Raw genomic sequence first — 13,803 nt, 5'->3', positions numbered from 1 at the left:
TTCCTTATAAGTGAATAAGAGTATTTTTTTCACTATGTTCAGAGTGACCATGCTGTTCACACCGATAAATGTCAGCACAGAGTCTAAGGGAGAAGCAGAAGATGTCCTCACATTAAATTCAACCTCTGTTTGTCTTATCCTGGTCTTGATCTGCCAGCAGAGGTGAGATCCCACACACTTAGCATGTGGCTGGATAATATTTGAGCTGGAAAGCTCTCTGTGGTTTGACGTGTACTTGTGATGGATGGATCTTGACTCCTGCCTTCAAGCAAGAAAAACATCATCTTTGATAGCACCCGGCTGCTCGCCATCTACCAGTTTTTTTTCCTTGAAGGCAATGAGTCCAGCTCTTTGACCGAGGTTTCGTCAATTCCCATGAAGTAGAGAAACCTGGATAGGGAAGATGATTGATTTGACTCATCAGCGGACAAGCTTTGTCCATCACAGAGGTCCTGCCATTCAAACCTCTCTGTGATTTTTGGCCCTTTTGTGGTGATGGATTTCTTGTGGCTCAGAGCAAAACAATTCTCAGAGGTATTCGCTGATTGTAGTAATGTCAGCACAGCGTTCATGACCTCCCTGAAAATCATTCCTGTGGATGTGACACCGCAAATCAGAAGTCAAACCAAATCAATTGTGAGACTTACATAAAACTGCAGTTTGGCTTTATGGGCATTGATGTTTTCCTGTAGAGACGGTGGATTTTTTCTCATAATGCTATGACTGCCTTTCTTCCAGTCTCTAAATTTCACTTTCTCTGGCCTTGACGTGTCTCTAAATGTTTCCTTTTATTTTTTTAACCTTTTCAGCTGTTCATTCGTGTGCCATCAGCAATGGAGGATGTGAGCACTACTGTGTGCAGCAGTCTGTAGCTCATTTCCGCTGTCGCTGCAAGCCAAATTACGCGCTGGCCGAGGACGGCAAGCATTGTAAACGTGAGTTCCCGAACTCTGGTGTAAAGCAACACTAAAGACACATCAACACAGGACACAAGACAGAAAGGAGGAATAATAAATGGGGAAGGAAAGAGTGCCAAATTAACTGAATATTTTGGAAGATTGTGAAGGTGTGATTCTCCAGATTTGATTATAGCATTAAAATGACATTTTCTGCATCTGCTGCCAGTTGTAATTATCTGAGAGGATGTCTGTGCTGGAGCAGGATTCCCTGACATGGGAAGAGAAATCAAATCAGAGTGAATCACAACAGTCTTTTTTTTTCAAATTAGTATTTAGATACTCTTTGTTGGTTTTCATTTCTGTAGTCTCCAAACTGCACTGTCATCAGGGTGTAGGCAATCATACACATGTACAGTATATTTGAAATAACTGTCTCTCTGATGCTTTAACTTTGTAATTGTTGGCTGAGAGTGGATTCCTCTAAATTTGCAGAGCTGAACATTATTCCAGATGCTTGACAGGCTTACACAAGTCAAACTCACGTACTAACTATGCAGAGAGAACAGTAAAGAGATGAGGTGGAGGTGCAGGATGGCAGTCTGAATTTAGAGCTATCCACCTGCTCTGCATTAAGATGTCAGTTTTTACAGTTTTCTCTGACAATGCGCCAGAAGTGTCGTTGTCCCCCCCCACCCCCCGACTGACACCGGTGGATTTATATTTTTGCTTTGTTCTTTTTATGTTGCAGTGCAGAATCCTTGTGCAGAACAGAACGGAGGATGTATGCACCAGTGTCGGGTTGATGGTGGGAAAGCTCACTGTGACTGTAAAGCTGGTTACATCCTGGCTGAAGACGGGAAAACATGTGAAGGTAAATTCACCTGTAATACTAACAGTTACAGTATAAAGATTGATTATCTTGCAAAGTAGTAGCAAATTATAAAAATATAAGGTGATACATAAAGGAAACGGCCATTTTGACTCAGAAGGCAAGTTTTAAGGTTGGAAACACAAGAGAAATGGAAGTATAATCTACATTTCCATTTAAATTTAGGAAACTCTTTTGGAAAAGATTGTGTGATAAAATTGAAAGTTTCATAAATCCACTAAACGGGTTTGCCATGTTTAAAACAAGGAGCAATTTTAAGAATAATTTAAAGAAAATAATGATTCTTACATTTGTTTCTCTCAACACTCAGATTGTTTCAAGTGCAAACATGGAATCTACAATGCACATATATGTATTCCTGTATTTTGTTTAATTTAACATATTTTTGTCACAGATATTGATGAGTGTGAGACAGCAGAGGCCTACTGTGCTCATGGCTGCCACAACACACTGGGCTCTTACGCCTGTGTGTGTAACTCTGCCTACGAGCTGGGATCCGATGGGAAACAGTGTTACAGTCAGTTTTAACCCTCTCGTCATATTACCTCATGCGTAGAAACTTTAGTTGCTACAAGATATTTCAATCATTAAACAACCATATCTCTTTTGTCACTGAAAAGAAATTGAGATGGAGATCGTAAACAGCTGCGAGAAGGATAACGGCGGCTGTTCGCACCACTGCCAACATTCAACCAACGGGCCGGTTTGCTCCTGTAATCAAGGTTACAGACTCGATGACGACTTCAAAACCTGTCTCGGTAAGAAGCTGCAATGTAAACTAATTATGAGACATCAGTACAGTAACTGTCTTTGGCTGACTGACTTTAGCTTAAGTGCTGCTATTCTGTACATTGACCCTAATTGACTGTTAAACCTGATTTACAGTTTACATGAACTCATAAAAAGTGTCTGTGAGTGAGCAGAGAAGCACATCACAACATTGAAATTATGATTTTATTCTCTGTGATTGTTGTGTTTGGCAGACGTGGACGAATGTGGAGAGCAGAGCTCCTGCTGTGAGCAGGACTGCACCAACTACCCCGGAGGTTACGAGTGTTACTGCTCAGCAGGATACAGACTCAACTCAGATGGATGTAGCTGTGATGGTATGATTAAATCCAAATGGTGGATGGCACTGATACTTCAATGAGGCTGAACATTACGTCTGTTGGGTTTGTGAGGGTTCAAGTTTGACTCTTTAAGCTCAGTGTTGTCTTTGTTTAAGTTTAACATGTAAAGTGGCTAAGAGCTGCTCGGTTTAAATAGCTTCGGCTTCTCTCAACTTTTCTTGTGATTCAAATGGAAAATTGTTTGTGTCTGTGTCGTTTAGATGTAGACGAGTGTCTGGCTGTTAATGGCGGTTGTGATCACACGTGCCAGAACAGCGCGGGATCCTTTCAGTGTTTCTGCCGCCGGGGTTTCCGTCTGGACGAGGACCGGCTATCCTGCGTCCGTGAGTATCAACATTATAGAGAGAGGGGCCGATTGGGTATCACACCAGAGACATGCCAACGGAAAACCTGACCAACTGTTGATGTCACACTGCGAAAAACATCCTGTGTACAACTGTGCTTTTCATACAGTCTGTTTGGTTAAAAGAGCTGGGAGATTCATGTTAAGTTGAATTACCTTAGGTGGAGAAAATGTCTCTAATGCGTCATAGACCTAAATCATTTATAATACTAATAAAGATATGTTATGCATTTTAAATACCATGTATTCTCAACTGAAAACAAATAGAAAACATACAAAACAAGTTTCAGTTATAAGAACTCAAAAAACGTAGGTTATTTACTTAACATACCATAACATTTGTTGCAAGAACAATGTCTCATCCACGTCATAGATTTGTTTTCACTTATTCAGGTATTAAAAAAAGAAAATTGTAGTGTGGTGTAATTGACTCTTCTCCTGTTTATCTCCTGCAGCACTAGAAGATGCAATTGAAGCTTTGTCCAGCGGAGGTGCCATCGAGTTGCCTCTGATTCGCCCCTTGCTCTTGATGCAGGACTACAACCAACCCCTGGAGCGGTACGACGACTATGAAGACGACGAGGGCGAGCTGAGGGCTGAGAGTAACCTAGCAGAGAAATTTGGTGAGTATCCCGCCACTTATCCCTCTATCGATGCCATTTACCAAACATGACCATATAGAGGAAGCTGTGTCTAATTACCTGAGCGTGACTCCTGGGAGGTGAAGCAGTCTCATTTACTGCAGGTGGGAACAGACCACATGGTGCGGGTTCATTAATGTGCTCAATGCTCTCAGACTGTCGGTTTTTGCCGTCACACCGCAGCGTTTTTTGGCAGGAATGCTGAGAGTTTTAAACCCTGGCAGCCTGTGCCAGGAAGTCATAGGCTCTGTTTTGTGTCACCCAAAACTCTTTTGACAAGAGCAGAACATTTGATGTTACTAGAAGTTGTCAGGAGAGACGTCTGCAAGACAAATTGAGGTTTATTGCGTTTTTTGACAGGGATCAAAAGGTTGTCCATTCAACTAAAATGTGTGGTCTGTTTGTGGAAGTTATTCTTTTCTTTGTTAATGCTGATCTCAAAACAACCTCTAATGTTTGTATGGTGTCTACACTTTCCTAAATACACTGAAACTTTTAATATGAATCTCTGCCAACCTTTACATATTCATAACGTCTGACCAATGAGAAAATGTTCTGCCCCAATAAGCCCTCGACAGTTTCTAAGCTAGTGTTTGTGATCATTTAAAGCCATAATTAAAGTCTAGACATTAAAAAGATAATTAGATAAATACTTCACTGTGACCTTCATGTTAATGCTAAAGAGCAGTGTGAATTAATTCCTTGCCTTTTTGTTTTCAGTGTGTTTGCACGACACATTCGGCAGTGACTGCAGTTTGTCATGTGAGGACTGTTCTAATGGAGGGAAATGTAATCCATGGAAAAATGGCTGCGACTGCCCTGATGGATGGACAGGCATCGTCTGCAACCAGAGTGAGGATTGGCTCAACATAAACAGAGACTCCTGAAACACAAACGCATGTTCATACTCACGCTACTGTATCAAATTATGAAGTCAGGCATGACAGATTAGCAGTAATGGATCCTTTGTATTATTCTCACAGCCTGCCCAGAGGGATATTTTGGTAAGAACTGCTCCTTCCCCTGTAAGTGTAAAAATGGTGCCAGCTGTGATCCAGTCACTGGCAGCTGCCGCTGTCCGCCTGGGGTCAGTGGAGACTTGTGCCAGGATGGTGAGTTCCACTCTGTTGTCCCAGGCAAAAGTTTTTAAATCTTCAGTGAAATCTTTCCTTTCCCACAACAAGAGGTAGCTATTTGAAGTCTGCTTTATGTTGTCTCCTGTGTGCAGGCTGTCCTAAGGGCTTCTATGGGAAGCAATGTAATAAAAAGTGTAATTGTGCCAATAACGGGCGCTGCCACCGGACCTATGGCGCCTGTCTGTGTGATCCTGGACTCTACGGACGCTTCTGCCACCTCCGTAAGTCCCACTGTCCTAACATTACCTCCCCTCTGGAGTCACATGTCAGGTCCCCCAGATTATAAAAGCATTAATCGACACGCTCATTCTAGCATTTCAAGATTACATAAAACAAGCGTGTGACCAGAAAATAAAACCCAAATTATACCACGATGTAAGTGTATGTGGCTATAATATAAAACTGTAAAAGGAATAAAACGTGACCTTATTATACAACAATTCCTTAGAAATGTTTTTAATTAAATTATTTTAACAGAGCCATTGATTTTGGTGGCTTAGGTGCTAAGTGTGAGCTTTTGCTTTTCAGGCCACTCGCAAAAGCAGTGACCTTTAGATTAAAGCCTGACCTGAGGATATGAGGCTCTAATAGGGTCAACAATACTGCTATACAGCTTTGGGCCAGTCCCAAACATGTTTTAAACGGGATCACTAAACTCTTTCAATCAATTTTAATAGAGAGCTGCAGTCCCTATATAATCTCCTGTGCCTCTTCTCCTTCAGCTTGTCCTAGGTGGACTTTCGGTGCCGGCTGCTCGGAGGAGTGTCACTGCGTCCAGAAAAACACTCTGGAGTGTCACCGTCGCCATGGCACCTGTGCCTGTAAACCTGGTTACCAGGGCAGCACCTGCAAGGAAGGTGAGCACACTGTGACAACGGTCATCAACAGATATTTATTGCGGGGTTAATCTGCTCTGAGGAGTATGTACCTGTTTTTTTACAGATGACAGATTTTATTAGAACTTATTTGAAATAATGCAAACGTTTCTTCCATCCTTGATGTTAGAGAAATCATAAGGAAAAACAAAGGATACCAAAGTGAATGAATGTCAAATGCAGGCCAGGATATACTGTATCTCAGTCCACAGCCACTGTAATGAACACGTCCACATAGGCTGATGTAAAGCCGTGCTCAGAGGGGCACATACAGTACATCAACGAGGAGTGAGGAGCAAGAAAAGTCCATTTGCTTTTTGATATAATCCATAAAGAGACTCAAAATCCTAACAGTTGTACAGTATGAGTCCATTGAGGACAACCAGCTCTTTTGAGAGATAACACTGATGAACCTTTTACTTTTAGTACACCTCAACTTGATTGTTACAGGGCCCACTTTGGGTCAATGAGTGTCATTTTATGTATCTGAGTAGCAGCTGGAATTTAGCATACTTACCAATTCTAGTTTGGCCTTTTTTAGCGGCACAAACACATTAAGATGAGAACATTTTAAAGGAGAAAGGAGAACAAATTTGTTAAAGGACAATAGCACTCTAGCAGCTGCTTGGAGCCCATATGAATACACTTATTAAATGAGAGTAGGATTATTTCCATTGTCCTGTTACGGTTGTCTTAACATGATAAGTAAGCGCCCTGTTTATTTTACAGAATGCAACCCAGGTACTTACGGAGCCGGCTGTGAAAAGAAGTGCGTCTGTCCACCAGGAGTGTCATGTGAGCATGTGACTGGAGACTGCCAACGAAAATGCCCTCCTGGTCGTTATGGAGAGAACTGTGATCAGGGTATGTGGCTCTACAGAGGACACACTTTTCACACACTAAGGTCAATTTGTTTTCCGTTTTTGTCCTCCTGTGTTGTGACAAGTCTCCCCTCTGTGTCCTGTGTCAGACTGTCCAGAGGGAACGTTTGGGACAGGCTGCGTGCATCCCTGTACCTGCACAGGCGCCCCATGTGACAAAGTGACGGGACAATGCAAGTGTCCGGCGGGGACAGCAGGAAAATGCTGTGAGAACTGTGAGTGCAAAGTCATTTTTTTTACAGCCGAGAAGAGATAACACACAGATTTTACGTAATATTATTTCTAAAAATGTAATGTTTTCCACAGTGTGTGCGGAGGGTTCCTGGGGTCCAGGCTGCACAGAAACCTGCCCACTTTGCGAGAATGGAGGCATGTGTGACAAACACAACGGGTCTTGTTACTGTGCCCCGGGGTTCATGGGCAAATTCTGCCAGAACTGTGAGTATCTGCAGTGGGCATTTTAGTTTTCCACAGCAACATGCATTAAAGGACAATGGCAGCGCTTTGGAATATGGAAATCACTCTGTGGTGCAGTTTGGACAAGAAATAGAGCAACATGTCAGAAGGCAGAGGAATGGTTTTTCACTAAGGTTGTTCGTTAAAATCCCTCATCCTGAAAAACCTCAGACATAATTCACTGGGAAGAACTAATGTAATTCCATTTCAAACAACCAACTGGCTCTTAAAGCCTCATTTGAGGGCTGAAACTCAGTACCAAGGCTGTCATGGGAACTTGCTGTGCCTTCATGCATTTCTATGAAGTGCTGGTAGATTAGCCTTGATGTAAACCATCAAGGCTAATCTTTCGTTTTTTGCTTTTTTTTTCCGTGCTCAGCGTGCCCTAGTGGACGTTTTGGTCAAGGATGCCAGATGAAGTGTGTGTGTGAGAACAATGCTCGCTGTGATCCGGTGAGTGGGCGGTGTACCTGCGCTCCTGGCTGGACCGGACACAACTGCAGGAAAGGTAACAGTGCTGAGAAAACATTTGCATTCAACAGTAAAAGGTGTTGATCTCACTCGTATTTGGTTTTTCTGTCGCAGCTTGTGATGCAGGGCACTGGGGCGCAGAATGTGCAGAAGCATGTGACTGTAGGAACGGAGATGGCAGCTGCGACGCTGCGACGGGCCTGTGCAACTGTGAGGCTGGATACACAGGAACACACTGCCACCAGAGTATGTATCTATGTGTTAACGCATTTAAACGACCACAGTGTTAATCTGTCATGATATGTTATGATGGTAATGTAATGATCATGTCATCAAGTGGTTGTTTGTTTAAAATGGCTATAAAGTAATGACACACCAGAAGGTCATGTCATATGAAAAACAACTGAAAATCCTGCGCACTGACAGGCGCTTATCTTCATTTGAATTATGTTTCAGTCTGAGCTGAAGGTATGAAGACTGAGACTTTTTTTGAGCACAACTTTGGGTGTTTTTGTTCCTTCAGTGTGTGTAAAATAAACAAATATCCTGCGAAAAACTTGTGACCCTCTTGTCAAACTCAAGGCTTCAAAACCTGTAGTACAGAATCATCAATCAGAATACTTTATGCACATTTATAGACCCTGCAGGACGTTTCAATAACTACATCCACTTTTATTTAAAATCTATGAGCATGACCTTTTTTTAAGTTATTTGAAGCTACATATCTCTAGTCATGACTTTAAGTGTGTGATTTTCCCATTAGAATGCCCATCGAGTAGGTTTGGTCTTGGTTGTCGCCATCGGTGTCAGTGTGACAACAAGGCGTTGTGCGACCATGTGAGTGGAGCTTGTACCTGTCAGGTGGGATGGACTGGAAGCTTCTGTGAAAAGCGTAAGTGAAAATACTTTGCACAACAAAACAAGCACACCCAAATAAGATGTATATATGTCAGTAACAGTCTTCCCATCTGTGTGTGTTTTTCAGCGTGTCCTCAGGGTTTCTACGGACTGGACTGCCAGGAGAAATGTTTGTGTCTTAATGGAGGAAGCTGTGACCATGTCAGCGGAGTTTGTTCCTGTCCTGCTGGCTGGATCGGTCCGTTCTGCAACCTGAGTAAGTTACAGCTGCCCAATGAAGGTTAAACATTGATATATTTGTAGACCTTCGTGTAGCAGCATCAAGGCCACAAGAACATCTTTGCTGCGCTGACTCACAATGGAACAAAAACATGCTTGGTTTCAGAGTTATTTGGGAAAATCCAGCCCAGTCACACATGAGAAAGCTCCGACTCAATGTTCCCCATGCTATGGCCTGTATCAATTACCAGACACTGGAATTTCCACTTTTGATCAGCAAAGTTCATCAGGAGGTAATCATATTGTTTGTCCGTCTCCTGGCAGCGTGCCCCACCGGTTTCTATGGGGAAGGATGTAACCAAACCTGCAGCTGCCGTAACGATGGCATCTGCCACCCGGCCAGTGGGCAGTGTGTGTGCACGGCGGGCTGGACCGCTCCCAACTGCACTGAAGGTGAGTGAACACAACACAGAGCAAAGTAATCATCTTTATGACAGGTGAGTACATTCAAGATGGTCTTCTCTGTGCGTCTTTTTCTCCCAGAATGCCCTGCAGGGTTTTACGGTGCGGACTGTCGGCTGCGCTGCTTGTGTCAGAACGGAGCCACCTGCGATAAAACCAACGGAAAATGTACGTGTTCCCGCGGCTGGACGGGCACAGCCTGTGAACTTGGTAAGACTCAGAGAAGCTGTGAGTAAGAGTCTCCGTATATGTGACCACAAAACCACCTTCAGATGGATGATTTTTAGGAAAATTCTCTTTTTTTTTTACAACTCTGGTTTTATTTTTGTACATTTGGCCGTCATTTATAATAATGTACTCAACTCTAAGATTGCTAGGGCAAAGCCTTGGCAAGAAACAAGTGGTACGTATGCCAACATCTTTACTTTCTCAGTAGTTTCTTCATTTGGAGTTATAACCAAAAGTGAACACCTAGACACACTGGAAAACTGTGCGACTGAAAGTGCTATAGGTCAAAGCTGAATGAACTGATGTCTGTTTAAATTGCCTTAGTTTTCTATTCCATATAAATTTGGCTAACCTGGAAAAGTGCTAAATACAGGCTAGTGTGTCTTGCCGTGTCAGAGTCTTGTTTTTACTTGTATATTTCTATTCCTGCTAGATTATTGTTATCTAACTATAAAGCACTTTACCACTGCGACAAGCTTTACTTACAAAGTTATAACAATAATAACATTATTGGTAAATAATTGGCTTTCATCAGTGGATGAAGTGATTCAGGGCGTTCAGGCAAAATAAAAAAGTCATTACAAGAAAGTCATAAAAAATGGTGTAGTTGTCCATGAAAAGTCTTGATAAAATCATCAGTCATAGAAATTGTCAAAAAAGGTCATAGTATAAATTAAATAAAGTCATGGTATAGTATGCCATTCAATTTACCAATGACATCCAAGCAGAAGTTGAACCAACCAATCAGCGAACAGACCAACATCTTTCACTCATCACACTGTAATTAAACACGACAAACGTTTCAAAGCTGATCCAAAAGGAGAAAATGAATACACACACTGATGTATAAACATTCATCCATGTTAATCTGGGGATTTTTCTGTACAGTTAGGGTTAGTTTTTTTGCGCAGCTCTACAAAATAGCTGAATTCAGCTTTGTCTTGCACAGCAATAATGATGTTAGTTAATCTGGACAGAAATGTAGAAAAATAACATTACCTGAACCCTGGAGTAAATATTTAAAACGCAGGCCTGTGGTTGTTCTACTGTGTTCAGGAAATTCGATCCGCTGTCTTAGTTCATTTGTGTGTGCCTACAGTCTGGCTATTGGCTGGCAGAGTTTGTTTCTGCACCACAGACGAGTCTGCTCTGCAAAGTTTATGTCGACCCAGCGATGACATTCCAGCTCCTTCTCCCTCCGAGCTCCTCATCACACACTATCCTCCCTCTGTGCCTGTTACAACTTTTCCCTGTCGAGCCGTGCCAGGCCCAGGCCCCCCCTTCATGCTCAGGAAACCTCTAATCCTGTCACTGGAATGCCTTTACCCTCAAACTCTATGGCTAATACCTCTGATTGCCAACTCCATACTTAGTCCAACTGTAAATTATCAGAAAATCTAAACATGTTGCAGCTCTCAGCAGAAATATGACATCCCTGTCACATATAGTTCAAGGATTTAAGGACTGTTTATTGTCATTCTGCAAGACAGGGTTGCGTAACAAAATGCAGCTGTCTATTTATGCTCTCAAAAACCCAAGACAAACCAAAAACAGTTGTGTTTTCCTTTGGAGAATTTTTTATTTGCATGATCTGTTTATTTTATTTCTCTGGTCTCACTTGTGTGTTTCTGCACTTGTACACTGCTGCGTGTTTAAACAGAGTGTGTGTCAGGCTGGTTTGGGGCGGACTGCCTTCAGCAATGTGAATGTGAGAACAACGGCCAGTGTGACAGACAGACCGGACAGTGCAGCTGCGGCGCCGGCTGGATCGGAGAGCGCTGTGAGAAAGGTGAGTCTACTTCATATCCAAAGCAAAACACTTTGGTGAAGTTGGTTTTAGGTTGGTTATTTGACATAAACTCCAGTAGCTCCTGCAGTCAGGGGATTGTATCTGAGCCCCTACTTGTAACTATAGGGTTTCACTTAGGGACCATCATAAATGATTGTTATTTTACAAATCTTCCTGTCTAAATTGTTCATATTAGTAAAAATGTATCCTCAAAAGATACATAATACATGTGTCCTATGTGGCACAGTTTTGGGGGGGATTATTACAAACTTGTTTCAATAGAAGATCATTTGAGTTTCTATGAATAGCTCTTAATCAGTGACTCCAAATCCATACACAACTCAGCAAGCTATTAAGAAAAAATCAAGATAATAAATAAAGCTGCATTTTCATCCAATAAAAAGAGGTTAGCTATTGAAACAAAACTTTAAAATATATTTCATTAAAGTATGTGTGCAAAATCAATTCACTTCACTTCAGTCAAAAAGGTTTGCAACATACGACACATTTTTGACATGGTTTTTAACACACGTTTCACTAATTTAAGCAAGTTAGTGCAGGGGTATTAAAAACATTGGTTTGTTTCATTCATAAAGTAATTTATTGATGGTTCTTAATGAAGCTCCTGTGATTAAGAGCAAGAGCTCTGATGTGAGCTAACCGTCCTCTGACTGCTGAGGGCTGGGGTGAATATCTGTTGAATATCCAACCTGAAACTAACTTCACTGTGTGTCAGCAGAACTAATGATCCAACAGAAACTTTGACCTAATTGGAGCTACTTCATAACCTCTAATTTGCACCTTTTCTGCTCAGCATGTGAGACAGGGTTATTTGGTGCCGGATGTGAGGAGAGATGTCAGTGTGTGCACGGGGCTTCATGTCATCATGTCACCGGAGACTGTCTGTGTCCACCAGGGTGGAGAGGAAAACTCTGTGACAAAGGTACAACCCTGACCTTAAAGACACTGTGGGGCACTCACAACCACTGCTGAGTGGAGGTGTTCTGCACTTGTTTACTTATTGACTTACAGACATGTTGATAATTGTTTCTCCAAGTTGTATTGTGGTTACTTCTACTTCCTGCTACTGACACTATTTCAAGTCTGTCTGGAAAGTGATCCTGTCTCACATGTTTTACCTTTGGTTAATTGTTGAGTGTTAAGGATTTTGTTCAGGTTTTAAAGCCTTATGAAGTTCTACATTTAAAAAATACTTTTTCCTTTGTGACATTTTATCTATCCCTTTATATTTTATTTTGTAAGGGATCCTTAACACCTCCTATTAGCAAAAATGTATAAAAACCTATCATTTTCAGTGGACCTTAAATACAGTGGTATATATCTACAAGCAGCATCCCTTGCAAAGGATAATGTGCCAAATTTCTCCCAGTTACAGGAACAATTATTTCCTATTATTTCCACTTTGTTTCCTCTCAGCGTGTTTGCCGGGCATGTATGGAAAGGGTTGCACACAGCACTGCTCCTGTACTCAGGGCACATCCTGCCATCACATCTCTGGAGACTGCGGCTGTCCTCCTGGATTCACAGGAAACGGCTGTGAGCAGAGTGAGTGCTGCAGGACCGACTTCTGCCTCCAGGACAAAATGAAGATGCTTTTATTAACTCATTCTTGCGTTAAATGACATTTTTATGATGCATGAGAAAGCTAGAACTTCTCTAACAAACGTGTATGTTCCTCCATCAGCTTGTCTTCCAGGAACATTTGGACAGAACTGTAACCAGGTCTGTCAGTGCTCGGAGACAAACCAGCTCTGCCATCCGGTGTCTGGCCTGTGTTACTGCGCTCCAGGTTTCCAAGGCCCCAAATGTGACCAAAGTACGTAAAACAGTATATTTATACCTCTTAGACACATAATACTAAAGTAAAAGCCTTTTAAAATTATTAATTTTCTGCTGTTTCAATGTTCATTGTCAGTTTGTGGAGAGGGTCGTTATGGTCCAAACTGTGAGAGCGAGTGCCAGTGTGAAAACGCAGGGAGGTGCATTCCTTCCACTGGAGCCTGTGAATGTACAGCAGGATTTATAGGCTCAAGCTGCAACATCAGTGAGTCCGTCTGGAGCCTAAAACAAAAATATGACACAACTCATTGTTATAATAATGTTTTTATTTATTTAAAACAATTTGAGTAATGTGTTTTTAAGTCTCCATAAAATATAAGAAATTCTGTAATTGAACAATCATAAAAGATTATTCAAGGTCACATGATAATGATAGTATGGGATGACAAGTATCTGCTTTTGTCCTGGTGCTGACAGCGTGTCCGTCGGGGCGTTACGGAGTGGACTGCGCTCGGACGGTGCTGTGTGGACACGGAGCTCAGAGTGACCCGCTCACCGGACGCTGTGAGTGCATCCCCGGACGTAGAGGAGACGACTGTGGACAAGGTGAGCTCTCAATACTTACATTCTGATTTATTTTGTAGTGTCTTTACAGTTATCGATGTAGAAAGTAAGCTTTTCTGATTTAGGACCAGTGACACATTTAGTAGGAAATAGGTCCATCAT

The 13,803-nt window shown here is 42.0% G+C and overlaps 1 protein-coding gene across 2 annotated transcripts in view; it reads left to right on the top strand.

The window, feature by feature from the left end:
• The window catches only part of megf6b (multiple EGF-like-domains 6b), a 51,848-nt gene that overhangs the window by 34,314 nt on the left and 3,731 nt on the right, over positions 1 to 13,803 (top strand). For both annotated transcript variants that reach the window (XM_063910195.1, XM_063910196.1), the window contains 26 exons: positions 810 to 935; positions 1,648 to 1,770; positions 2,183 to 2,305; positions 2,409 to 2,546; positions 2,772 to 2,894; positions 3,119 to 3,241; positions 3,717 to 3,884; positions 4,623 to 4,754; positions 4,886 to 5,014; positions 5,131 to 5,259; positions 5,761 to 5,895; positions 6,643 to 6,777; positions 6,884 to 7,009; positions 7,101 to 7,232; positions 7,630 to 7,758; positions 7,836 to 7,967; positions 8,485 to 8,613; positions 8,707 to 8,835; positions 9,123 to 9,251; positions 9,342 to 9,470; positions 11,149 to 11,277; positions 12,092 to 12,220; positions 12,715 to 12,843; positions 12,983 to 13,114; positions 13,214 to 13,342; positions 13,555 to 13,683. In XM_063910195.1, the coding sequence (XP_063766265.1) occupies positions 810 to 935; positions 1,648 to 1,770; positions 2,183 to 2,305; positions 2,409 to 2,546; positions 2,772 to 2,894; positions 3,119 to 3,241; positions 3,717 to 3,884; positions 4,623 to 4,754; positions 4,886 to 5,014; positions 5,131 to 5,259; positions 5,761 to 5,895; positions 6,643 to 6,777; positions 6,884 to 7,009; positions 7,101 to 7,232; positions 7,630 to 7,758; positions 7,836 to 7,967; positions 8,485 to 8,613; positions 8,707 to 8,835; positions 9,123 to 9,251; positions 9,342 to 9,470; positions 11,149 to 11,277; positions 12,092 to 12,220; positions 12,715 to 12,843; positions 12,983 to 13,114; positions 13,214 to 13,342; positions 13,555 to 13,683 (3,396 nt within the window). The remainder of the gene's footprint in view (positions 1 to 809; positions 936 to 1,647; positions 1,771 to 2,182; positions 2,306 to 2,408; positions 2,547 to 2,771; positions 2,895 to 3,118; positions 3,242 to 3,716; positions 3,885 to 4,622; positions 4,755 to 4,885; positions 5,015 to 5,130; positions 5,260 to 5,760; positions 5,896 to 6,642; positions 6,778 to 6,883; positions 7,010 to 7,100; positions 7,233 to 7,629; positions 7,759 to 7,835; positions 7,968 to 8,484; positions 8,614 to 8,706; positions 8,836 to 9,122; positions 9,252 to 9,341; positions 9,471 to 11,148; positions 11,278 to 12,091; positions 12,221 to 12,714; positions 12,844 to 12,982; positions 13,115 to 13,213; positions 13,343 to 13,554; positions 13,684 to 13,803) is intronic.

This window comes from Eleginops maclovinus, chromosome 20 (assembly GCF_036324505.1).
Source record: "Eleginops maclovinus isolate JMC-PN-2008 ecotype Puerto Natales chromosome 20, JC_Emac_rtc_rv5, whole genome shotgun sequence".
NCBI lineage: Eukaryota > Metazoa > Chordata > Actinopteri > Perciformes > Eleginopidae > Eleginops > Eleginops maclovinus.
The sequence above is the reverse complement of the archived record's forward strand: the minus strand, read 5'-3'. Positions and strand labels throughout refer to the sequence as shown.